The following is a 23497-nucleotide window of genomic DNA, read 5'->3' as shown; positions in this document are numbered from 1 at the left end:
TAACGACTGTGATGTGTAAAAATATATAGACAGCGGATCTTTATGCAAAATATAAATTGTGAACCTGAATTGCAACAAACCCGAGTGAAACAGGATTTTATTTTCTATATTAATATGTTTAATATATTAAAGATAATATAATAGTATTTTTAAATTCTTCTAATGTTTTTACTGTTTTAAATTACACCTATACTCATTTTTGTCATAAATGCATAAAATCCGCTGTCTACTTATAATCGAAATAACAAAAGTGGAACTCTGGTTAAAAGTACATACAAACATTATTTTGCTCTTTAGCTAATATAAAACGGAGTAATAAATCCTTGTTCCCAAAAATTGGATCATAAGAACTTTAACATTTCTCGAGATATTTCCAAACTGATCATACACTTATTTTCGAACAATATCGAATAACATAACTGTGCATTTTCTTGTTCAATAAATTTTCTGTTTGAAATGTCGCAACTACGGGATACGCGAGAGTGGCAGCACCAATCATGTATTACAGACCTAGTCTCTATTCTACATTGTCAGTGTCTAGCCGTGGTCGTGTCGTGGATCATATTTTCTCAATACGGAACGGAGTAGCGCTTGTGGTAAAATGCAATATCTACCTCGCGGGAGAAAAGTCTGTTAATTAATAATTTTGTTGGATTTCTTGTATAGAAACGTCAGCTACATGAAAGTTCCTTGTTAAACGGGTAATTCGTGTGTTGTTTGTCATGTAAAATGAGCTTTTCCGTGAAAAAAACAGGTGGTAGAATGTGGCATGAAGCGCGAAAACAGGAAAAGAAAATTCGTGGGATGCTAGTGGATTATCGTCGTCGGGCTGAACGACGACGAGATTACTATGAAAAGATCGTAAGATATATATTTAAATAATAATAATCTGTCATTTTTTTCGCGTTTCGAAAGTTTAACGTTCATTGCCACAAAATGTAACTTTCGGAGTTCTTTTGGTTAACCTCAAAGTTCTGATCTGTAGTTTTCATTTGTGATTGAAAATATAAACGAAACGTCTTACAATATAAAATAACGCGTATATTAAAGTGTAATATTTTCATTGTAAAGCAATGAATGTTTTATTTAGTAGTTTGGCATATGAAATATTACAAAAGAAACATGTACATGAAATTCAGATTTAAGTCGAAAAATGTTTATTTTTACTCTGCATATGCATGTTTCCATAGAAATCAGATCCTACGCAATTTCTGCAATTACATGGAAGGCCATGTAAAATACATTTGGATCCTGCAATAGCGACAGCTGGTGATAGTCCAGCAAATATGTAAGTCAAAGTAATATAGTAAATTTGAATTCGACATACCAATAATGAAAATATATGTAATTACTCTATTGCACGTTAGATAATCGAACTTATGCAATCAAAATTACGAGTATAAATATACATTGGTTGATTAAAAATGCAGAACTTTGATTCAGGATAGCACATTTTTTTAATCATTATTCCAAGGACACTGATACCAAAATAACATTCCTTATACTTTCGTAAACAAACGTGTAAATATAAAATGCTCTAACACTATTCAATTTACATGAAGTAGAGTTACATTAATTCTTTTTAGAAAACATCCTTATATACTAAAGCATATTTCACGTATCCTAACAAATTTTCTTTATCAACTATACATTCAACCAATGTACAAAATTTGATTCCAATATTAACCTTTAGTTACTCGCATGGGGTCAAACTTCCACTAATTCCTATTAAACTTCCTGTCAAGAAATGTTAATGGAGACCTCGCTAATGTAAATAAATTACTTGAATTGAAAGATTATTATATTGGAGTCCTACAAGAGTCCCATGCGAGCAATTTTGCACGAATCGAGGTACGAGTAACTAATGGTTAAATAAGAGTAAGAAACGTTATTAAGTACTAAAATAATTACTAAGTATTAGGTGCGCAACTAAGTTTCCGGGTTTCACATACGAGTGGCGCTTACGACGCATGTAGTTGACATACATGGGTGAAGTTGTATTGTTTTTATAGTGTAAACATCTGTGAACAATAACCAATCTTAATATTAAAAAATATCGCTATGCAAAAGTATTTTTTCAAACAACAAGATGTCAAGTTTTGTGCCAAATAAACAGCATTTGCGGGAAGTTTTGCTTTTCTATTTTTACCTAAAACGCAATGCAGCTGAAGCACGTCGTTTGCTCGAGGAAGCCTACGGCAATCATGCACCAACGAGAAACTACCTGTGAAGATTAGTTTAAACGCTTAGTTGCACACCTAGTAATAACATTACAAGTACATAAAACTATCTTAATAGAGAACGGTCAAGTAGATTATAATTTTCATTTATATCCCTACTAGTGAGATTAATGTCTATATGCATGTAAAGGAACAAGTAAAACATAAATATAATGTATGGAGAAACAATATGTGTATTATACAAATAGGATGCCGTGGCAAGGGAATGAAGACAATCTTATTGACCGTTTTGATGTGCGTGCTCATCTTGATTGGATACCAGAAGCACCAGATTCTATCGATGTAGATATTGCTCTTACTAGTGAAGATAGACATATCAATTATGAACGTTATCGTATAATCGTACAAAATGAATTTTTAGGAGGTGGGGTATTACTATTATTTCAATGCCTCGTATATCTTGTTTTCGAAACTGTTGATGAATAATAGTTTTTCATATAGTAACGGAAGAGAAGTTTCTACACCAAATACATTTGGAAGAACAGTTTGGTTCGTCGACCAAATTAGATGCCGCAAGGGACAAGAAAAAGTCAAGTAACAATGTAGCCATTGGATACAACTATGAAACAGAGGAACCGATACCTGAAACAATAAAATCGTTGGATACTGTTGTATCCGACGAAAAAGGAGATGACGAAGATAGTGATATTGATCTAGGTATTATAAAATCTCTATAAATAAAACTTCATAGCCTTACATATTTTTCTCGGTCTACATGCCTACTTTTTTCAGATATTTGCGTGGACGTTTCTCAGATCGAGCCATCGCAAGCACACGAAATGAATTTAGTAGCTCAAAAATATGGACTTTTGGGAGCTGATTATTTTAGTTTTCTAACACAAGATTTCGAAGAAGCGGAAACTTTGAGGCAAGCGCGTAAGCAGGAAGAAGAGAAAGCTATGTATTCGGTAAAATAAATCATGAGATAAAGAAAAATCAGCAAATATTTTTCATTGCTGTATAATAATATATTTATATTTATATAGGGTAGAAGATCGCGTAGAGAAAGACGCGCATTTAGAGAGAAAAAGATGATTGGTCGAGTTATGAGTCCACCCAGGTAATTACTCGTATTTTCAATATGAAATGGTTTTCGACTTAATTGTACTGAAACATGTTTGATCCATTTTATTGTTAGCTATGCAGCCAGAGAAAGTCCTGAATACAATCCCTATAGGAAATCTTCATCGAAATCTCGTTCAAGATCAGCGTCACCTGTAAATACTGGACAAATTACTTATATCACAAGTTTCGGCGGCGAAGAAGAAACTCATGGAAGTTCGTCCCACGTTACTTCTTCCAATTCAAGGAAAATCAATTATTCCCATCTTAGGCGAAGAAGATCAGATAGTCCTATGCTTAATGAAAGAACGATAAATAGAAAGTTTTCGAAATCAAGATCAAGAAGTTGTTCTCGATCTGTTAATAAACCAAAATCTTATAGAAATCGTGACAGAAAACGGAGCCCATCGAGAATAAGGTAAATGTACTCATATTATGCAGGTACATGTATTTTGCCTGTAATGTGATTAGCGTGAATAATTTCGATTACGGTACATAATTTGAGAATTACTGAGAGTAATTAAGTTACAAAATTTTTAGATCAAGAAGAACACGTTCACGACATAGAAAAGTTACAAGATCCAGAACAAGGAGTCGCTCTAGACGACCGCGAAGTCGAAGTAAATCCAAGTCTCGTTGCAGAAGTTTTAGTAGATCTCATTCGCGTACAGTTTCAAGATCAAAGACAAGGTCTAGATCTCGTTCACGTGCAAAAAGATCCAGAAGTTTATCCTCAAGCAGTTCGCCTAGGTCAAAGTCAAACTCAAGGTCGAGATCGAGGCTACGTTCGAATTCGAGGTCAAAATCGCACAACAGAAGCCACTCGAGAGATAGTTATCGCCGAAGACATTATTCTCCATCGAAATCAATATCTAAATCCCGATCGAGGACTAAATCTCAGTCTAGATCCAGATCAAGATCAAGGAGTCAAACAAGATGCAAGCGGTCCCGAAGTATTGAAAATAAAGCACAAGCACTGCCAAGGTAAAATGTATATTTATTTTCTTAAATATACCATTTCTATTGTACTTATCATTTTGATTATAACATTAGATACTATGGTCGTCGTGGAAAATCGTCAAGTTTAGAATTAGAATTATCGGATAACGAAGATAAAGTTCCTACGACAGCACCAAAACCATCGGTTAATAACACTTCGAGCATGTGAGTTAACGAATAAGTAAAGTACATAATTAATTTCTAATATTTCGAATATGCTAGAACTTCTTTTAATATTTCAGGAGCAAGCCAAAAGCAGGGTTAAGTACAAATTCTGGTGGCGGACACAAAGTCAGTAAGAACCATAACACTTACTTAGTCACTAAAAGCACAGAGAATAAAGACAGTATATACTCTCTAATATATAACTACCCTCTCAACGAAGAACCTCAGCAAGCGCAACTTGTTTTCATTCTGTTGGGCAATATAAGGCGTTTACATTTGTATTTGACATTCCATATTTTATATTATTTTGATCCGATTTCGTTTCACATATTTCTCGATAAAAAACCACGAAGAATTTGAATTTCGCTCGTGTTAAAATGTTTATCGATATCTTCAAAATTTTATTACCAAAATTATAACGACACAAATTAATTTATGTTGTTATAAAAGAAATAAAATTTCAATAAAATAAATGTATCTGTTATTAGAGTGGAAACATCGAATTTTTTGTGGTGTATAACTTCCTTCTTGTTTACGAGTAATAATATACATGGATATTTCGTTGTAGAATATATCCTATGATGAAGTAATTTTTTATGTATTAAGATATATTAAAATATTTAAATAGAATATATGTGGTAGCATAACAAATTTCTGAAGTATTAATATATATGCATAATCATTAATATAAACTTTATTTTATAGAGCCTTTATTGATAGGCAGTACATTTCAGATTATTTAATTGGAATTAATATTGTAATGGTATTCAAAGAAATAGTATTCTTTATTAAATTATTTACATATGATTGAATAGATGTGCCTTTGATATTTGTTTGTTTGATCGTCTTGAGCCGTGTAACTCGGTATCTAGAATACGAATTATAATTTGAACGAATGACATTATTAAATACTATGACATTTATTTTGAAATTTCAGAAACATGTTATGTTCTACTACACATATTTTTGTAAAAATCGAGTTACATTTAAAAGTAAAAGAGTTACATATTTCAGTCACTGAAAATCACACCCCAGGAGCGGCTTAAGAAGAAAATGCAAGCCTTATTGAATAAACAATGTGAGTACAATGTTTTCTTGGGGGATTAATTTTTTTAAATGTATTATAATATTCTAATTGGTTATTAGATAAAGCTGACAAGAAGGCCGAACAACTTAGGATTGAAAAAATGGAGCAACAACGCCAAGACCGAGAAGATGAAATTCGAGAGATGTCTTTGAAATTACGTAGAAAGTGAGTCGCATTATTTTTGTCCTATAATCGTTTTTATAATTCATAACCAAACGTTTGTGTAAAAAACGCATTCCAAATGCATTTCGTGTATCTGTATGACATTAACGTTTAATAGAGGTTTGTGAGAACCCGAAAATGTCGGACCGGGACGGGTTTTCAAAAATTTCAGGAGCATGTTCAGGTCCTCGAAAATTTTCGAGTTCTCACCTCTGATGTTTAGCCATGTTTGTTGAATCAACAATCTGAATAATTTTCAGGCAAAGGGAACGAAGACACCGATATGAAGGTCATAGTTCTGATTCACATTCCTCCGTGTCACGCACACCAAGTCCTGGACGCAGTCCCCGAATCGTTCGTCGTGATAGAAAAGACAGGGACATGAGAGATTTTGAAAGTGATCGTGATCGAGAAAGAGATAGAGAGAGGGACAGACGGGACGATAGAGAAAAGTTTAGAACAGAATCTCGCAGAAGATATAGAGATTCGCCGATTCGATCTTTAAGTCCGAGAAGTAGCCGGTAAAAAATAAAAGCGATTGTTAAACTATTACAATTTAATTTTATAAAGCAGCATACTTATGAATATTTTCCAATTTTTTGTTCTTTTTTTTAGAGGCCTAGTCGATTATTGACAACAAGTGTGTGTGTATGGTTAATCTTCCATTTAATGGACTTGAAATTTTATTAGACACTTCCTTATCGCATTCCTTCCGTAATGCTACGAACAAAAAAGAAATACGAAACGTATGATATATAATTTACAATTATTCTTTATCATTAATTAATATTGTTTAACATTACATTGCAAAGTAATAAATACAGTTGTTTCTTTACGCGCATCATTATTATCACAAGCAATCTTTATAGTTTAAATTCCGAAAGTTTAGTCGATAGCTAGTTTTAAGTAAAATAGGAAACAAATAAAATGTCGAATTAAAAGAGGTCTAATAATGATATACAGGCATTGTAGTTATCGTTCGTTTAAATTTGTTTTCTATAATATGCGTTTCATTATATATTAAATAGGAATATATTTAATAAAACACATATATAACCTGATAAAATATACTAATATAAAGGAAAAGTGATTCTGTCAAAATATAAATAAATAATAGTTGTTGCGGTTTATTATAAAATATAAAAAATATCGGCTACATGTATTTCGTGATCATTACGCGAGTACTCTTTACAATCATTTCCTATTATTGCCTTTATGAATATATATATATGGAAATATATCAATGAAACTCGGCCGTCAGCTTGAACAATATTTATTCGATTTTGATAGAATTCTTCGAGACGATTTTACAGTGTTTCCAGGAAGAATTTTGACAAATTTTAGGGCTTAAATTACAGGTGGAGGATAATATTGTCATAGGGATAGTTATGTTAAAAAAGGTAACACGTGAACATACTGAAAAATTAATGAAACTCGATCGTCAGCTTGAACTAAATTCACTCGATTTTGATAGAATTATCCAAGACAATTTTCCAATGTATTTCAGCAAGAATTTTTCGACAAATGAGGGATTAAATTACAATTTTACTTAAAGCTATTAGCGTTCTATCACTTTGTTTTATTTTTCGGAATTAGGCGCAATCACGTGTCATGATAATTGTTGCAATGTACACGTGTATATGTGTACGCTGATATTTGTATGTTAAAAAATGCGCACATTTGAATGCGTCGTCGAAAGCCACAAATAAGATTCGTTGGTAAACTCGGAAGGAAACATTTCAATACTGGCACCGTTTAACTTATCCGATTTGTGGCGTGTTTCGACTTGTTTTCATCAGCGAACCATTTGCAATCGATTGATAATCGTTCCATAGCAGAATTGTGAATGGTAACAAACATTTTATTGTTATTAATAAGCAATGGTGAAACGCTTATATTATCTCCAGGAAGCACACGACGTTCGATATGGTGGTGATTCAGCATTAGAGGCAACATTGTATCGCACAGTGTATTGGCGATTACAAACTAAACCCAATTATATTTATTATTAACGTTATCATAATGATATCACCACCTATCGATTGAAAATGTCTTCCCGATGAAAATAAGCCCAAACACGGTATAAATCGGATAATAATATAGCCAGGTTGTACTGAAAAATATCATGCGGAACACTTTCCTGACGAATCTGAAAAGTACTCGAGCTCTATGAATGTATACATATATGTATGGTAATGCTTTTACATATAACTATACGCTGTTGCTTATGGCATTTGTTTTCGCACACATAAGAATCATCGTGGCTATAAATACATGTACATATTATGTATAATCGAGACGAAACATAAATAGAAATAATAAATCACGTGCTCACGTTGATAAAATTTTATTGAGAATTAATAACGTAGGAGTATATATAGAAACAAAATTTATATCTTTTCAAGCAAACATATTATTTCTCTAGATATTATATATATATATGTAATATAACAATGTTTCTTTGGACAAAGTAGAATTGCATTAATACAATAGAAAATCTACATTGGCTTTACATTTTGATAAAAAATATTATAACAAAAATTAACACGATTAACTTCAACGTAAATGATTAAAATGTAGTGAATTCTTATATGTGTATAGACATTGAAAAAATGCAAGCACAATCAAGCTTATTTTATTGGACTTGCAAGTACTTATTTGAAAAGAAAGGAAATGCAAGGATAGTTAATGTGTGTACGCATTCAATAATTGCAAAGAAAGTAGAGCATTGGTTTGAAGTATGTAAAACTATTGCTATATACTTTCTTTAATAACATGTGTAATAAACCAAAATTGATTTTACTATATTTCGTATTTTTGTAATACATTCTTCATGAATACTATTTCCAGCGTTCAAAAATACGCGCCATATTGTACATGTGTAGCCTAAATGAAGTATCATATGTACAATACTACAATTGTACAATATTCATATTCAGTTCTTGCTAACATGGGGCATGTTATCGAAATGGTCCATGGGCTCTTAGAGCTCCACGAGGCCTATACAGTCACAAAAGCTCATACCTACTCATAATATGCACTATCTCTATATACCAGAGGATATATTTAATAGTATCTCGTCGGTGATAAGAGTTGCAGACTGTTCTGTTTTCTGCTAAACATGATGTAGGTTCTGTTCCAGGCTAAGCATGATGTGCAGCACAGTGCAGCATGTGCAGTATTGTGCAGTCAAAAATGGTATTGCCAAATCCCAGGCGTAAGGCGTAAGCACTCTCATATGCTCTCATATCCTCTCTGATCTAACAAAAGTGAAGGCAGAAAAGACCCCGGGCGTGTGAGCACTCTCGTATCATCTCTGGATTAAAATAAAAATGAAATATTTTGTTATTTTCTGTGTAGACAAAAATTCCTATAGGCGTATATATTTATAGAATTTTCCAATGTTTTATGGAATTTTATATGAACATAACATATATACTGTTTAATATAAAAAAATAAGAATAGATTGATATCAGTTGAGAATTGAAAAAGAGGAATAGTTTATTTATGTGTAAAACCGATACGAATGTGGCTGCTCTTGTTTTATGCGCACCATACCCCAAATCTGTTAGTAACTAATATGGCGGAATAGGTACATGTTGACTTTTCGAGTTCCGGAGATCTCGGATTCAAATATTTCTACATAATAGAATCTAAAAAGCATCAAGTTAGTTGTTATTCATTTCTGCTATTATCAATATGCATTAATACGATTATTAACGCCACATGTTGCGTACTTAATTGCACCAAGTATTATTAACAATAAGTGCGTACGTTCCTCATTAAATCAGTCTTACTAAAAGTTTCAACTAATCTCAATTTTTTAATGGAATGTATTATAAACTCCATTGGAAAATAAAGAGATACACAATTCTTTAAATTATTTTGGTTCTAATAAAGATAATGCCACTTACGTAATGAAAGTGTTAATATCAGTTTTGTATATTTCATCGAAAGGTTAAGGGGTACTCTTTTATTATTTGAGATTCGATATATTGAAAAATCAGTATAAGTTTATGTAGCCTACAAGTAGAAAGAAATGAATTAAATAAAATCGATAATGTGAAGTTTGCGTAAGTATAATTCGCTTTTAATACATTATCACTGTGCAACAGTATGTTTATTTAATTGCAATGAATTTGCTGAATCCGTTTACGCGAATTTCAAAACTCAGAATTAATATAATAACGTTACAGTACTCTTTGGCATATTTATAATTAATTTCTCTCTTGATAACCACGAAAAAGCTACTTTTGAAAATATTTCATGTGATTTTATCAATAAAAATTAATCATACGTTATGCTAATTATTTGATTAATTCAACGGTTTAGTTAGTCTTTCAGAAATATGTGTGATACATCCAAAAAAATGAAAGATACAAGTGTCAAAAACAATGTGCAAAAGGAAACAAAGAATAAACAAAGTGTTGATAAAAAGGGATCTACATTAAAGAGTACAAACGAAGATGTACAGCGTGCAATCGAAGGTTTGAAAGAGATTCCAGACGAAGAACTTCAAGAATTCCTTGACGATGAAGATTTCATGGAAGGCTTGGATGTCGTTGACGCTTGGGAAGGTGATGAAGAAAAGAAAGAAGTTGAACCTAAAACTTCGCACAATAAGGAACAAGAACAGAAACGTCCTTCTAGGTAGTGTCAATAATGTAGAATTCAGCTATATATAGCTGATAGCATCGAAATGTACCGATTGTTATTATTATTTATTACAGAACTAAGTTTGTTATATAATATTATCAGAATAACATTAGAATTCAAACCCTTTGTAATTTGATTGTATATAATTTTTATCAGTATATGCTTTTACCATCTCGTTCTATTTAATATACTTGAAAGTATTTACATTATTTCCCTTAAACAAGTGGTAATATGTAGGAAAGAATGATTTCGAGCCTATTTATAGGGACAGACATCGTCGTGACTACAAAGGTAAGGAGAGATCAAAGAGGGAAGAGAAAAAACATGAAGAAACACGCCGCGATCCTTCCAAAAGCACAAAGGACATAGAGAGAGATAAAATACGTACAAAACGAGACAATGAAAGTAAACTTCTGGCTGAAAAAGAAAAAGCTATCAAGCATCTGTTGGATTCCGATAATGTTGTACCGCCAGGTACAGAAGTTGAAGCCATTCAAAGTATCGCGGAGAAACAAAGTCTCGAACAAACACACATACATGTTCGTAGAAGTCGTGAACGACGCAGAAGCGTAGAACGTCAAGGAGGCAATTCGTTAAGACGCCGATCTCCAGATAGGATCAGAGTGAACTCTTTAAATTCTCCACGTCGTAAATCTCCGCTATTAATGAGTCCAGAACGTTGTAGAAGTCCTTTCAAGATGAACGTTGAAAGACATCGGAGTCCAATGAGATTTAGTCCTGACAAAAGAAGAAGCCCAAGATTCAACTGTGCCCGTAGAAGCCCGTTCGCATTCAGCCCGGATCGACGAAGAAGCCCGGTAAGACGTCTCAGTTGGGAACGAAGAACAAGCGCAGATAGAAGATGGAGTGCCGAACGACACAGAAGACGTACAAATACACATGAACGGTGAGAAGACAAGATTTTCAAATGTATATATTATACTTTTCTTTATTTTCACTGTAGTTTTAATAAGAGAATCATACATACTTTGTCAATATTTTTCTTGTAAAATACGACTTTATACAATTGAAACATGTAAGAATCGTATTTTTATAAAATTATAAAAGAAAGTTTTAATAAACTCCTGACTTATGTAAGTAGAATATGTTAACACAACTTTGAAATTGTTAAGCCGAAGAAGTCGATCACGAGATCGGCAACGAAGCCGCAGTATGGAGCGCATTAGAAGGAAAGTCAGCCGTTCACCGATTAGACGTTACAGTCCTCGTCGACGGAGTCGAAGTCGGAGTAGATCGGTAGAACGTCGTACAAGGAAGCGATCACCTTTTATCAATGAACTTACAAGGCAACTGAGAAACGAAGCGATAGTAACAACACATATAAATACTGGTTATGCACCTCCTCCAACAATGGATGGCATACCACCACTGATGAATGCTGTTCCATATCAAACGGAAGGAGAGTCTAGACCACCATTGCCTATGCCGCCTTATATGCATCAAGCTGGATTACCACCGCCGCCGCCTCTAATGTCATCAGGTGTTGCATCGGGTGGACCACCATTTATGAATTTCGAAAGTTCATCTCAACCGATGAATTTTGAACCTGTACCATTGCATCCGTTACCTCAAACGGAATATGTTTCTGGCCCAGTGATGTACAATCAACCAAATACAAGTTCAATTCCGCCTCCGCATCGAGCACCGCTTCTTCCAGCACCAATATCTTCGCCACAACCTGAACCTGCTGTAGGGCCTATGGAGCATCCACCGGCAACATACAATTCATCGCACGGCATTCCCCCAGCACGACAATCACCGATTCAAACTTTTGAATTTCCAAACAAATCCAGGGAGAAAATATCTCCATCCTACAGGGAACGTAGTTTCAGAGATTCCTATAACGGATATCACGATTCGCAAGAAGAAAGACTAAAGACTCCTGAACCACCGGTCATCTCTGATACAAAAGTAATTCTATTACACATTGTAACAGTGTTCTTTTCTTTTTTTTTTGTTAATATTTATACGTGTCATGCTTTATACTATCATATTATCAGATTTTGTGTGCTTTTTTCACATAGTCTGCAGTTAAATATTTCAGTTTCACCCTAAGAAAATAATATTTGACTTATGAATTCACCTTACAGCAGTTTGAAAAGACGAGTTTATCCAGTCTATTGGAAGCATCTGTTTCCGCAAAAGGTGCGAATATATTTCTTCTTTACTTAGTTGTTATTAAAAATTGACACTTGCATATCGAAGTTTTCTTTTTAAATTTTGTTATACATTTTTTAGATTCAGCTACTCTACCAGTTTTATATCCAGGTAAGGATATTTCCATACTTCAAAGTCTTAAAATTTTGTTAATGAAACTGAATGATAAACATATTCCATACACAATTTGAATATACATACATACAGCATTTTCAATGAATGCACACACAATATTTTAAAGCATTTTACCCGGAGTCCGCGTAAATTTATGTTTCTTACTGTAATAGGATTCAAACCTGAAATAATGCGCCATTGTGAACATGCCCTGCGCGAACTTCCTATCGAAGATCCCCGTTTAATGATGAAAGGGCGATTTTTCTATGATCCTGTAAAGGAGAATGTACAAAACGAACAAGAAGAATATTCCTCGAACTCCATACTTTTGCAAAGAAGCAAGAGTAAGATATGTTGGGAAGAGGAAGAAAGTGGCCAACACCTTTCCCCGGTAAAACAAAATGTACAAATGCATCAAAAGATTTGTCAAACCGATGAAGTAGAAACAAGCACGAAGCTTGTTCAAGCAACTGTTACCATGGTAGACGTTGAAGTACAAGTTCATCCTCAAGATCTGCAACACAAAAATAAGGAAGAGAAGAGACCCGTTATGGATCGTCTTGATTGGAACATGCGTGAAACATTCGATTACGCACCGAAATATCGAGAAGCAGATGACTTGAGGTGGAGTTTAAGTAATTCATCCCAAAAAAGAACTTGGAGTAGAACAGTATCTCCTCCCAGAAGAAACGATGATCGTGATCATTGTGCTGACTCTGCATCTTCTTCAGATCATAATTCAAGAAATTTAGGATCACCAATAAGAAATAGGGATAGTTTCTCTAGTCATAAGGGATCCATGCGCGATCATTACGTTCGCGAAAGATATTCGCCTAACTACAGACACTCCTTGAATGAACGCGATGATTTTCACGATAACAGAAGTGACCATAGTCGTGGTGAAAGTCCTATGATGTTAGAAGATTCTTCGGAAGAGCTAGAAATGGAGCATACATTCCAAAGAGGATCAGATTGGCATGGAAGAGGAAAGATGACAAGAGGTAGATCCAGCCCCCACATGAAACCACACATATACAGAGGAAAGCATTCGGGAGGAAGACCTTACCGTGGCCGTGGATATCGTGGAAAATTCTAAAATTATTTGTGTAAAGCACAAATTTACAATATTGTAGAATTATATAATCAAATATACAAATATATTAAAAAATTTATTATCTATTCTTACAAAAAATTTTAAGAACTCGATATAAATATTAGTTCTCTCTCTCGTTTTATTTTAAAATTCAACTTATGTATGATTTGGTAGTATCAATTTGAGCATCACGTGAAAGAGAAGTGAATTTGAATGCGTACAAATATATACATTTAAACCATGTTTACACAAATATTGCGACAGTACATGTAAATGCAAAGTACTTTTCTATATAACGTTTATATAATAAACGTTCTATGGTAGATTATCAGATGTGTATAACTAGTATATGATAATTGTATAATACAAACTTCATGAGTGATGCGCCTTATATGTTACTATCTTGTTTTGTATAAAAATCATTTTCATATGTAAAACTTGAGCAGTTAAATACGACCAACAATTATCAACGTGGAAAATTTCCTATGGCATTTCATTCGAAAACCCAGAACATCATTCTTTAGGGAACAGGTAACGACAAATTACCTCTTTTGTTAATCAAAATTATTTAAATTCATAATTACCAAGTATAAGAATACAAATTTTTCATGATAACTTTTCATGATAAGTACGGAATAGATTGACAAGATAATATTAAACAGTTTGATGATCGAATAAAAAAAGTAATTTGAACATTGTGTGTTTCGATTATACAAATTTAATATAAAGTGTGAGATTATTAAATGCAAAGCTAGATTTCGAAATATCTCTGTCGTTTTTAACTGACAAAATAAAATATTTAAAAAATATATATTTTATTCAGAAATGTTATTATTATTTTCAAATAATAATGTAAAAAGTGTGTATACTACTTGAGTTCTTTAGAACAATTTATTAACATATGTGCTGCATAATTTTATTGAGAAAATTGGAAGTCAAATATGTTAATAAATACAGTGGAATGCAATTATACATATGGTTTGAAGTTTTAATTTCTTAAGAACCTCTTTAAACATATTACACTCGAATAATAATGTATATATTATAGTATAATACTCTCTATTAGAGTACAACGCTGATAATAAATCTTGTCAGATTTCTTCTGATTATTTCAAAATAATAAGATCTTGATAAAAAAAAATGTATAAAGAATATATTAAAATATGAAAACTTGTAATTTATAGAACAACGTGATTTTTCTCGAAATGTTAAAATTCTTAAACCGCAAATTCGTGTATTAAATTACTTTTCTTTTACCACTAACTGCAACAAAATTAGTTTAAATTCACCCCTGTTGTATAGCACTTCCTTTTTAGCTTGAAAATACTTGAATTTATTAATATAGGAATGTTATGCACTTTACATTATAATATATAATGTAATCGAAATAGTAAAAAATATTAGTAAATGCCGCGCGTATAGGCATTTACGTTATATATCCATATAATAAGTATTTTACTGATTTCATATTTTTGTTTTTATAATTACGATACATTTTTAGAAAATCTTAGAATTATTTTATTTTCTTTAAGTATTAAATGTTGTACTAAATATTAGGTATAATAAATTTTTGAAACAATTGCCAAATGATTTTATCTTGAACCAGTTATAATTTTTTAATTATTGTTAGTTTAATGACAGTAATAGTTTCATACAACTTCTTCAAAAACGGAAGATAATCTCTTCAAATATTTATATACATTTGGCGCCAATTCATTATTACATCTATTAATCTAATGAATTTATTTATTTTAGAAAAGTTTTAGTATCCTAAGAATGTTTTATCATAACTTGTCAAGACAATAGAACATTTTGTATCTAATATAATAATAATAATCAATATATCATTTTTTAAATAATTTGAGAATAATATAGCACTAAAGGTATATAGCAGAATAAAAATATATATATATATTATATCACATTTTATTTACATGTATTTATAGATGGTAGAGACATTGAAAATTAAGATTAAATATAATTAAAAAATTTTACTAATTCAAGAAGAACATGTGTTCTATTAATAATGAAGAGGTACATAATTCCTAATCGTCATAAGAAATTAAATATTACCTTTGGTCCTTAATGTTCACGCATATGCACGATCGACCGAAAGTTTAGATAAAACTGTTATATTTGTATTCCACACCCAAGCAGACTATAAGATTTAATTTCCTACAGCATAGTTTCTTTTCTTCTGTATGATTTTACTGTAAGAAATACGATTATAAAAATTAATTTGACAGGGCTTCTACGGGACGAATTAGATCCAGACAAAGACAAGAGCTCCTGTAGAACAAACTGAAAAGCATATAGATAAATTTGTATCTAGTATGCTAAAACTATGTTAAATCAAGAAAAGAGGCGAATACTTCGATGAACGAAAAGTTTAGTAATACACGGTCATTTTATAAAAAATATTTCAACCATTAAAAGTTATTTTGATCATTTGTGTATCTATTTTCGTATTCGTTCACACTATATTAATAACAAAAGAATAAGAATATTTCACATATTAGTAATATTCATACCCAAACTTTCGGCCGGTAGTATCGTACACGTTTTAGTTAAATTTGTTGAATTGCTGCATGTGTGTCAATGTTTGTCTTACTATCTCAAGTATTTTATGTTCAGCAAAATATGCAAACCCTTGAAAAATCGACTCGTAAGTGTTTCGATTACTTACTGTCAATATAACTCGTAAAGGATTCGCTTTTTTCTCAAATGTACACATGAAATCTAAATTTATTCTATTTGCGGATTTCTCTTTTTCGTTCGCTTTTATTGTTTCGTTTGTTATAAAAGCTTCTTTTTCTAAACAACTCAAACTAGGATCTAAAATAATATTACTAACTTTTCTATTACTCCACGTACAAAGAGAACCAGTACAATGAAATACAATTTTTTGATATTCTTCTGTGTGTACGTCTGACAGCACTTCAGTCTTTTGTTGCTTCGCCTCTACGTCAGAAGTTAAAGCAACAACTTGTACTTTGAAAACTTTTTCAAAAATACTTGTCACTATATTATAAACAGCAGAATGCCAATCATTGTTTGTGAGTTTTGTTTTTTTCGTAACATTTACACACTTTTGCTTATTGGCAGAGATAGTAACTTTAAATGTATGCCCCGAAAATTTTTCTTTTCTGACTGTGCTAAGCAAGATTTTTAGTAAATCCTTATAATCATTTTTACTGGCCTCTGTACAGACTGCAGCACCAATTGTACAATATTGTACAAAAGCATCGAACGTTGAATGTGGTGTGTTTGCTGTAATATTATAATTAAGTTCTATAGGATCTTGAACACACATAGGTCTATTTACTTTGAACTTACAATTCTCGTCATCTTTAACAGCACATACTTTATACCTATCCATATAATGTGGCAAATTTTCCACATCATTAAATTCTAATTCTGTATGTACCTTTCCATCGAGCGGACAAATTACGTTCGATTTAAATGTAAACGTTGAATAGAAAATAAAAAAACCGTAAAGAAGTTGTGGAATGCTACTCGTATTTGTAATTGGTGGCAATTTTGTATTTTCGTCGAAATTAACTTGCCATCCATTTATAACGTGTGGTTGACAATTCTTTTGGAACTCGAGTAATGGAGGAATAATGTTTACAGATGGCTGTTGAAGGTAAAAAATGATTAAGAAAGCTAATGCATAATTCGATATTTTTCCACTGCTGGATAATTTGAAATTTCTTGCCCAATACTTAATAAGCATCATTAACGGCTTCAACCTGCAGTCAAGCGAAATGCAATGTTTTATCAGTTTGCTTTTATATATACCTGAACTGTTTTTAAATGATATGTCACAAGAAATATTTGTTTTAACATAACAGAATTTTATAATCGGTGTTCTAGCTTTTGGAATTGATATGATATTCGAAAATATGTGATTCATTCTGTACATGATTCTTTTCACTTCTTTCAAAATTTTGTTCATAGTCCATGTATCTGCTGAGGTGTTTGTCGATTCACTTATTCGTTCACCTAAAATAAAAATGTTATTACTATAATATTTTATCATTCTGTTAGAAATAATATAATGAGAAAAGTAAATGTGAAAATTACCGATATCCATATATATATCCAAGTCACATTCTTTAAAACCCAAACCCGTTTGAGTCGATCCAAATTTATATGTTTTGCAGTTCGGAAATGTTTGTTTAAATATCTTATCCAACTGAGTACATACAATTTCATATTTTCTTTCAATGTCAGCTTCACTGAGTTGAATTGCATTTAGAAAAGTTGCTAATTGCTCGTCGAATGTACTTTCTTCTTCGAATATATGTTGTATATTATAATAATTGATTGTACCTGTGTTTTCTATTGGACTAGACTGCTTCATTAATTTTGGGATTTTTAGATCTTAAAAGAAAATAATTACAAAATTAAAAATAATCTTCATTGCCTCTTTAAGTAATTGTGTTATTGACTCACCATGTATAGATCTATTATATTTATTATAGTACCCATTCAATAATACTTACTGTTGTGAAATATTCGTCTCTGTACGTTTAGTCTTACATTATTTATCCAAAGTGGTTTACTTAATACAGCTTCTGTGGAACTTCTACAATACCAAAAAATTGATTACAGCTATGAAGAAAAGATTGCAACAAAGGAAAATTGCATATCAGTAATAAATGGATGATAAAATTGTTTAATACCTCTCTACAAATTCAATTATAAGGTTGTTTTGTTTGAAGTTATGCCATTTGATTGCGCCGTATTGTTGAAAAAACTCAAGAATTATTGGCGGAGGAATAAATTGTGGTAGTGAAGAAACAAAAATTGATTTTTTTACTCCTTCTAACAGTTGAACTTTTTGTAAGTGTTTTTTACCCCCGAGGTGACCTTGTAAGGCGTGCTCATCTTGAAACTCGATTGAACACAATTCACATTGATTTGACATCATTAATGTCTATTTATATTGAAGCAATATTGACCAATTTTCGTTTGATTTCTTTATATACTTTATAGATTTTTAAAGTATATATTCGTGTTATATATAAAGTATTTGTTGCTTTCAAGTTATAAAAGAACACTTATTTATGAGAATGAACTTCTCTTTGTCCTGTCTAAATTATGCTTTACACTTTTGAACTGCGTAGCACTTTCGAAATCGGCGGAACGACATCGATAGCTTGAATTAAGCCGAATTATAGCATTAAACTTTAGGATACGAAATTCATTCATTTATTCATTGCGAAACTTTCAACTTCCATTGTTTTGTGCTCTCAAAAACTTGATACTTTAATGCTATTATCTAATCATCAATTATATTAATACCAACTGGCATCACTGCCCTGAAAAGGATACAAAATGTTATTATACACATATAAAGTTCAGTAATACAGCAAATATGTATAATCAGTTACAACAACATTCTCACTTGTATCAATATTATTTATCTTGAAAACACATTTCATTGTTTAATATTATTATCTTTTCGTAGATATACACACTCTTATACATTTTTTAATGTGATTGTTTAAGCGCAATAAGCCATGCAGGTAAGAAAACATATGAATTCTTTTCGATTCTATTTAAATCCTTTTTCAACAAAGATAATTTAATAGATACTTTTTTTAATTTAACGTCACATTTTCGGATCTTTAAATCACATTTTAATCGTACAGTTAAATAAATACTTTACTTATTTCTAAATCATTTGTCATATAGATTATCAAATGCAACGCTGTGTAATTCCTTAGAAAGAGGTATTTGTGATAAATTTTAGAAATAAACAATAGAATCGATTGAACATAATAATAAGAATATTATTTACGACCTTATAAAGAACAGTTGAGGAATCATACTGTCTTATACTAACCCAACAAATTCCTATTGTTGCTTGCAAACGTGTATTTTAGTTCGTTTCAGTTCGTTTTAGTCAATTTTAGTCACAAACAGAAATACAGGGGAAACATGGCGCAGTGTGGCCAGATTCATGTCGAAACCAACATCTTTTCCCCCTCCAGGCTCTCCACCTTATCCCCTTCCACTATCTTATTCCACTATTCAGTCCCTACCGCGCACGCGCAACGTGTCTTCCATTCACCTCACTCTGCCTCACTCTATTCTCGTCGCGTAACGTGTCACATATTATATTACTCTGGTCATCAGAGAGGGGGTACTTGTATTCCCCCCGATTCCTTTTCGATTACCCCTGTCTGGACACACTGACATGGCGTAACATAACGTAACGTATTTATATGTATATATATAGTATAAGGAGTAGAGTGGTAGAGACAGAGAGTAAGTAAAAGGGGAGAAGTAATAGCATAGACGAGGTAAAAGGATAGACCTATCGCCTTATGGGACATCATGTCTCGTGTTCTGAAATGCCGATCACATATTTCTATTCTCTTGGAAAGTAGCAGGAACGCGATTTAGACGTGTTCATGCCACCAATCTTCGTGCCACAAGTCTATTTCTGTTCTGAATCGTTGTTTCGCGTGCTGGATCGCTTCATTTGCATGCAAATATGTGAAATGAAAATGGTACCGGGGGTATCTGACCCCACAAGAGTGGGTTACAAAAATACATTGGATGATAAGTCTATCCTTATACCTAGTCGGTGGTGATAGTATGTTCGTGGGAAGATGTCGCCATTGTCGCAAAACAGTGGGGATTCAGTTCTGGAAGAGCCGTGGAATATTGTTTGAAAAGAAACGACGCACTTTCTACTCCCGGAAGGCTTTTTTATTCTAAATCCAAAACATCCACACTTTTCGATGGTTCGCTTTCTCTGTTTAGGATTTTTTTTATAAATTTCATGCGACATGCGACTGTTTAAAAATCTAGGCTTACCAGCTGTTGCACGTACTCACCAGTAGAAAATCAGTATAAAATTGAAAACCAATTGAAAACTTTGCGTTGTTCAGGAAGTTGGTAATCCTGGAAACTGACGAAGACCAACGAAGACCACATGGAAAAGAAGAAATGATAAAGGGGCAGAGGGGAACGACGACAGATCAGAAGCGCCACAAAACGGAGTTGCGGATGTTTCATAAAGCACTCGGCATGGATCGAGCTCCATGTTCGCCCGTGAAAGTGATGCGGTATCTCCGCGATTAGGGGGTACAAATCTTATATCCAGTGAAAGGACGTTAAATAGTTTGTATGCATTATTTTGTGAGTCGATAGTTGGAATCGGTTATTCTAACGGCGGTAAGGTTAGTTCGAGGGTGTATAATCTTGACGCGTGTCGGAGAGTAGCGTGGCGAAGCGATACTTGGTTTCGCCGCAGTGTAAGAGGAGGAAAACTTTGGGAAAGCCGACCACGGCGGTGCAAAGTAGTCGAATTTGTTCGGCGAAACATATCAGAAACGGAGAAAGTGAGAAGAATATTAAGGACCAGACCAAAAATAACGTTAAAAGTGGTGGTGGCGACAGCAACAGTGACGGCAACGACAGCGGTGGCGCAAGGTGTGAGGACGAGGTGAATGCACGGCGGCCGCGGTGTGTGCCAGTGGTGTGCGCGCTCGTCGCTCGTGGAAACCCGCCAAAACCCGCGGCCGCGAACAACCACCAGCAAAAGCAGCAGCAATAGCAACAACAACAGCAGTAGAAAGAAAAGGAGAAGGAGGAGGAGGAGAAGGTGGAACAGCATTAGCAATAGTAGTAGTAGTAGTAGTAGTGGTAGCAGCAGCAGGAGCGGTGGCAGAAGCAGCAGCAGTAGCAGCGCGCGACGTTGTGCTGTTTTGACAACTTTCCGCCGCGTCGGGGCGTCGCGCCGTTTTTCTCGCGGCGGCGGCGGCAACAGCAGAAACAACGACAACAGTACCGGCAACAGCTTGTTTTAAGAAGGTTGCTTACAACAACGGTAACGGCGGCGACGCTGCTGACCCCTCAGCCTACACGACGACGACGGCGGTGGCGACGGTGGTGGCGGCGGCGGCTGCGTTCTGTTATTATTTTGCCGCGGTGCTTTTGACCCTTCGAACCGGGCGAGTTCATTGCAGCGCTTTCGCGGGGGTGTTAGCCAGTTTTATTACTCCGGCCTTCTCCGTCCGCAGCAGCAGCGCCGACGGCGCCAGAACATGATGTGGTATATGCAGCATGTCTACTAGTGTACGTACTCGATCGCACCAATCATCAAACACGTTGCAGCGCCTATCCACAGAGCGAGAAGTCGCCGACAGGCTCTGAACACTGACCTTCGGTGTATATCTTTAACGAGTCGATCGAAAAGGACTGTGTATATCGGTAACGTTGGGACTAAGAAAGGACGCGACGAACCACGTGATATACCTGTCGTTGGACCGCGTCATGCAAAGCATGCTCTCGACTCCCCAATGGCCATAACCTGAATTCAGCCGATTTGACCCGATTAAACCCGATTCAACGTATTCGTACATGAACGATCAACCGAACGAACGAATGATAGAAAACAAACGGTAGCCATTGACATTTTTCATCATTCCTCATGCTTACGCGTTTTATCCTAAGGAGTTCTATACTTACCGAGAATCAACACGCACACGTTAGAACGTTTTTCGGACAAAGACTTCGATGTTCGGCGTGTCTCTGAAGTGTGTACCTATCGCGTCTCGATCATGAATATCTAATGGAAAAATAAAGAAAATTTCAAGAGAAAGAGAGGATCAGCTTGCTTCCTTATAACAGGTGATTAGGTGGACAAATGGACGGAGATCGTGATATATGCCCACTGTTTCTCATCCATTTGGTGTTCTACCGTACCGGTGATAACTCGAAATAATTGTGCTGTGGTGTACTGTACACATAGTGTCATCGATACAGTGTCGGTATAGTGTCAACCGTTACGTGTAATTGTCTGAAGGTGGTGGCGTGGGAGTCCGACATTTTAACCGTTCGTATTCACGAAAAGATACAAGTGTCCACGTGTGAAATACGGTCGGTACTTCAGGGGCGTGGGAATCATACGTCGAGCTTATATATCTGCGGAAATTTTTGTTCAGTGTTTCTCACAGATAGAAGATTTTATCATGTGCGCGGTTAACATTTGATTTCGTGGTCACCGATCTGTTTATTTTTCCATAAATCGCGATCACACTGTTGATTACTAACGGGAAAGGTATCAAGTACGTCCTTTGCCGCGATTAAAGAATTTCAAGAGAGAATATAAACAATGGAAATTCTGTGTTTACGTTAACTAAAAGAGAGGCGAAAATAGAGATTTTTCAAAGGCTATACGTACACTGACAGTTCAACTGCATTGTTGAATAAAAATATACTTTATCTGTGCTTTTCTACTGTCTTGTGAAGTGTTTGACAGTACGCAACCAAGTGCGTGACAATGAAAAATACCTGGTGAGTCGAAATTTTTCTACGTAATTTTTACATTCGAACATGGCCATTTGTTCTCGCGATGCATATGCATATTTCAAATAGTTATTCGAGACAAAGAGGAGAGAGAGAGAGAAAGGAAAGAAAACAGGATGGCGTAGAGAAAGAGCGAGAGAGAGAGGGAGAGAGAGAGAGCGAACGAGCGAGAGGTGGGAAGGATAGTAGATGAAACGAGAAGTATATTTTTTGTTTCTATTTTTTGAATTAATACTGTAAGCCAAGCGCTTTTGTAAACAAAAGATTCCGATTTCTTTTATTTTTACTTGTTGAAACGTGAGATTAAGTTTTCTAATGGTGGAATTGCATGTATTCTGAAACGTACGTATTACATCAAGAAGGTAAATGAATTGAAGACCGTGCATATTATATATGACACTTTCTACTGTG

At 33.9% G+C, this 23497-nt stretch overlaps 4 protein-coding genes across 12 annotated transcripts in view; 3 read left to right on the top strand and 1 right to left on the bottom strand.

The window, feature by feature from the left end:
* The first annotated feature begins 525 nt into the window (after window positions 1-525).
* Window positions 526-8522, top strand: LOC143219160 (CLK4-associating serine/arginine rich protein). 2 transcript variants are annotated; one of them, XM_076445032.1, is made up of 14 exons: window positions 526-861; window positions 1191-1288; window positions 2429-2604; window positions 2682-2897; window positions 2973-3148; window positions 3227-3300; window positions 3379-3720; window positions 3843-4286; window positions 4356-4466; window positions 4544-4592; window positions 5481-5544; window positions 5613-5718; window positions 5976-6236; window positions 6331-8522. In XM_076445032.1, exons 1-14 carry the CDS (start codon window positions 730-732, stop codon window positions 6347-6349), a joined length of 2268 nt encoding a protein of 755 aa, XP_076301147.1. In that variant the 5' UTR covers window positions 526-729; the 3' UTR covers window positions 6350-8522. The 2 variants fall into 2 exon arrangements, with proteins under 2 accessions (XP_076301147.1, XP_076301148.1); XM_076445033.1 differs by lacking the exons at window positions 5613-5718; window positions 5976-6236; window positions 6331-8522 and having other exon boundaries at window positions 4544-4596.
* A 438-nt stretch (window positions 8523-8960) lies between these two features.
* LOC143219166 (uncharacterized) lies at window positions 8961-12956 on the top strand. Of its 2 annotated transcripts, XM_076445051.1 has the most exons (5): window positions 8962-10365; window positions 10637-11278; window positions 11505-12303; window positions 12483-12660; window positions 12837-12956. In XM_076445051.1, the coding sequence occupies exons 1-4, from the start codon at window positions 10064-10066 to the stop codon at window positions 12579-12581; spliced, it is 1842 nt and encodes a 613-aa protein (XP_076301166.1). In that variant the 5' UTR covers window positions 8962-10063; the 3' UTR covers window positions 12582-12660; window positions 12837-12956. The 2 variants fall into 2 exon arrangements, with proteins under 2 accessions (XP_076301163.1, XP_076301166.1); XM_076445048.1 differs by lacking the exons at window positions 12483-12660; window positions 12837-12956 and having other exon boundaries at window positions 8961-10365; window positions 11505-12476.
* A 1402-nt stretch (window positions 12957-14358) lies between these two features.
* LOC143219163 (speckle targeted PIP5K1A-regulated poly(A) polymerase) lies at window positions 14359-20751 on the bottom strand. 3 transcript variants are annotated; one of them, XM_076445043.1, is made up of 6 exons: window positions 20611-20751; window positions 19611-19959; window positions 18445-19083; window positions 18265-18347; window positions 17843-18142; window positions 14359-17761 (listed from the first exon to the last, which is right to left on the bottom strand). In XM_076445043.1, the coding sequence occupies exons 3-6, from the start codon at window positions 18690-18692 to the stop codon at window positions 16320-16322; spliced, it is 2073 nt and encodes a 690-aa protein (XP_076301158.1). In that variant the 5' UTR covers window positions 18693-19083; window positions 19611-19959; window positions 20611-20751; the 3' UTR covers window positions 14359-16319. The 3 variants fall into 3 exon arrangements, with proteins under 3 accessions (XP_076301158.1, XP_076301159.1, XP_076301157.1); XM_076445044.1 differs by lacking the exon at window positions 19611-19959 and having other exon boundaries at window positions 20611-20750; XM_076445042.1 differs by lacking the exon at window positions 20611-20751 and having other exon boundaries at window positions 19611-20593.
* Window positions 20752-22246: 1495 nt separating this feature from the next.
* The window catches only part of Mnb (minibrain), a 52536-nt gene continuing 51285 nt past the window's right edge, over window positions 22247-23497 (top strand). For 2 of the 5 annotated variants that reach the window (XR_013011250.1, XM_076445037.1), the window contains exon 1: window positions 22247-23074. The gene's annotated coding sequence lies outside the window, so the exon portion shown is untranslated. Of the gene's footprint in view, window positions 23075-23109; window positions 23288-23307; window positions 23449-23497 lie in introns of those variants that run through there. The other 3 variants (XM_076445040.1, XM_076445039.1, XM_076445041.1) reach the window with 3 other exon arrangements.

Source organism: Lasioglossum baleicum, unplaced genomic scaffold (assembly GCF_051020765.1).
Source record: "Lasioglossum baleicum unplaced genomic scaffold, iyLasBale1 scaffold0021, whole genome shotgun sequence".
In the NCBI taxonomy this organism is placed as follows: domain Eukaryota; kingdom Metazoa; phylum Arthropoda; class Insecta; order Hymenoptera; family Halictidae; genus Lasioglossum; species Lasioglossum baleicum.
This window is presented reverse-complemented; position numbering and strand designations above follow the sequence as displayed.

Coding starts and splice junctions, on each gene's coding strand:
- LOC143219160 (XM_076445032.1), top strand. CDS start 730: ATGAGCTTTTCCGTGAAAAAAACAGGTGGTAGAATGTGGCATGAAGCG. Junction 3,301..3,378: donor CGAGTTATGAGTCCACCCAG/GTAATTACTCGT, acceptor TTTTATTGTTAG/CTATGCAGCCAGAGAAAGTC. Junction 4,287..4,355: donor AAAGCACAAGCACTGCCAAG/GTAAAATGTATA, acceptor TTATAACATTAG/ATACTATGGTCGTCGTGGAA.
- LOC143219166 (XM_076445048.1), top strand. CDS start 10,064: ATGTGTGATACATCCAAAAAAATGAAAGATACAAGTGTCAAAAACAAT. Junction 10,366..10,636: donor GAACAGAAACGTCCTTCTAG/GTAGTGTCAATA, acceptor GCCTATTTATAG/GGACAGACATCGTCGTGACT. Junction 11,279..11,504: donor CGTACAAATACACATGAACG/GTGAGAAGACAA, acceptor GAAATTGTTAAG/CCGAAGAAGTCGATCACGAG.
- LOC143219163 (XM_076445043.1), bottom strand. CDS start 18,692: ATGATGTCAAATCAATGTGAATTGTGTTCAATCGAGTTTCAAGATGAG. Junction 18,348..18,444: donor ATAATTGAATTTGTAGAGAG/GTATTAAACAAT, acceptor TTGGTATTGTAG/AAGTTCCACAGAAGCTGTAT. Junction 18,143..18,264: donor GAGACGAATATTTCACAACA/GTAAGTATTATT, acceptor TTTTCTTTTAAG/ATCTAAAAATCCCAAAATTA.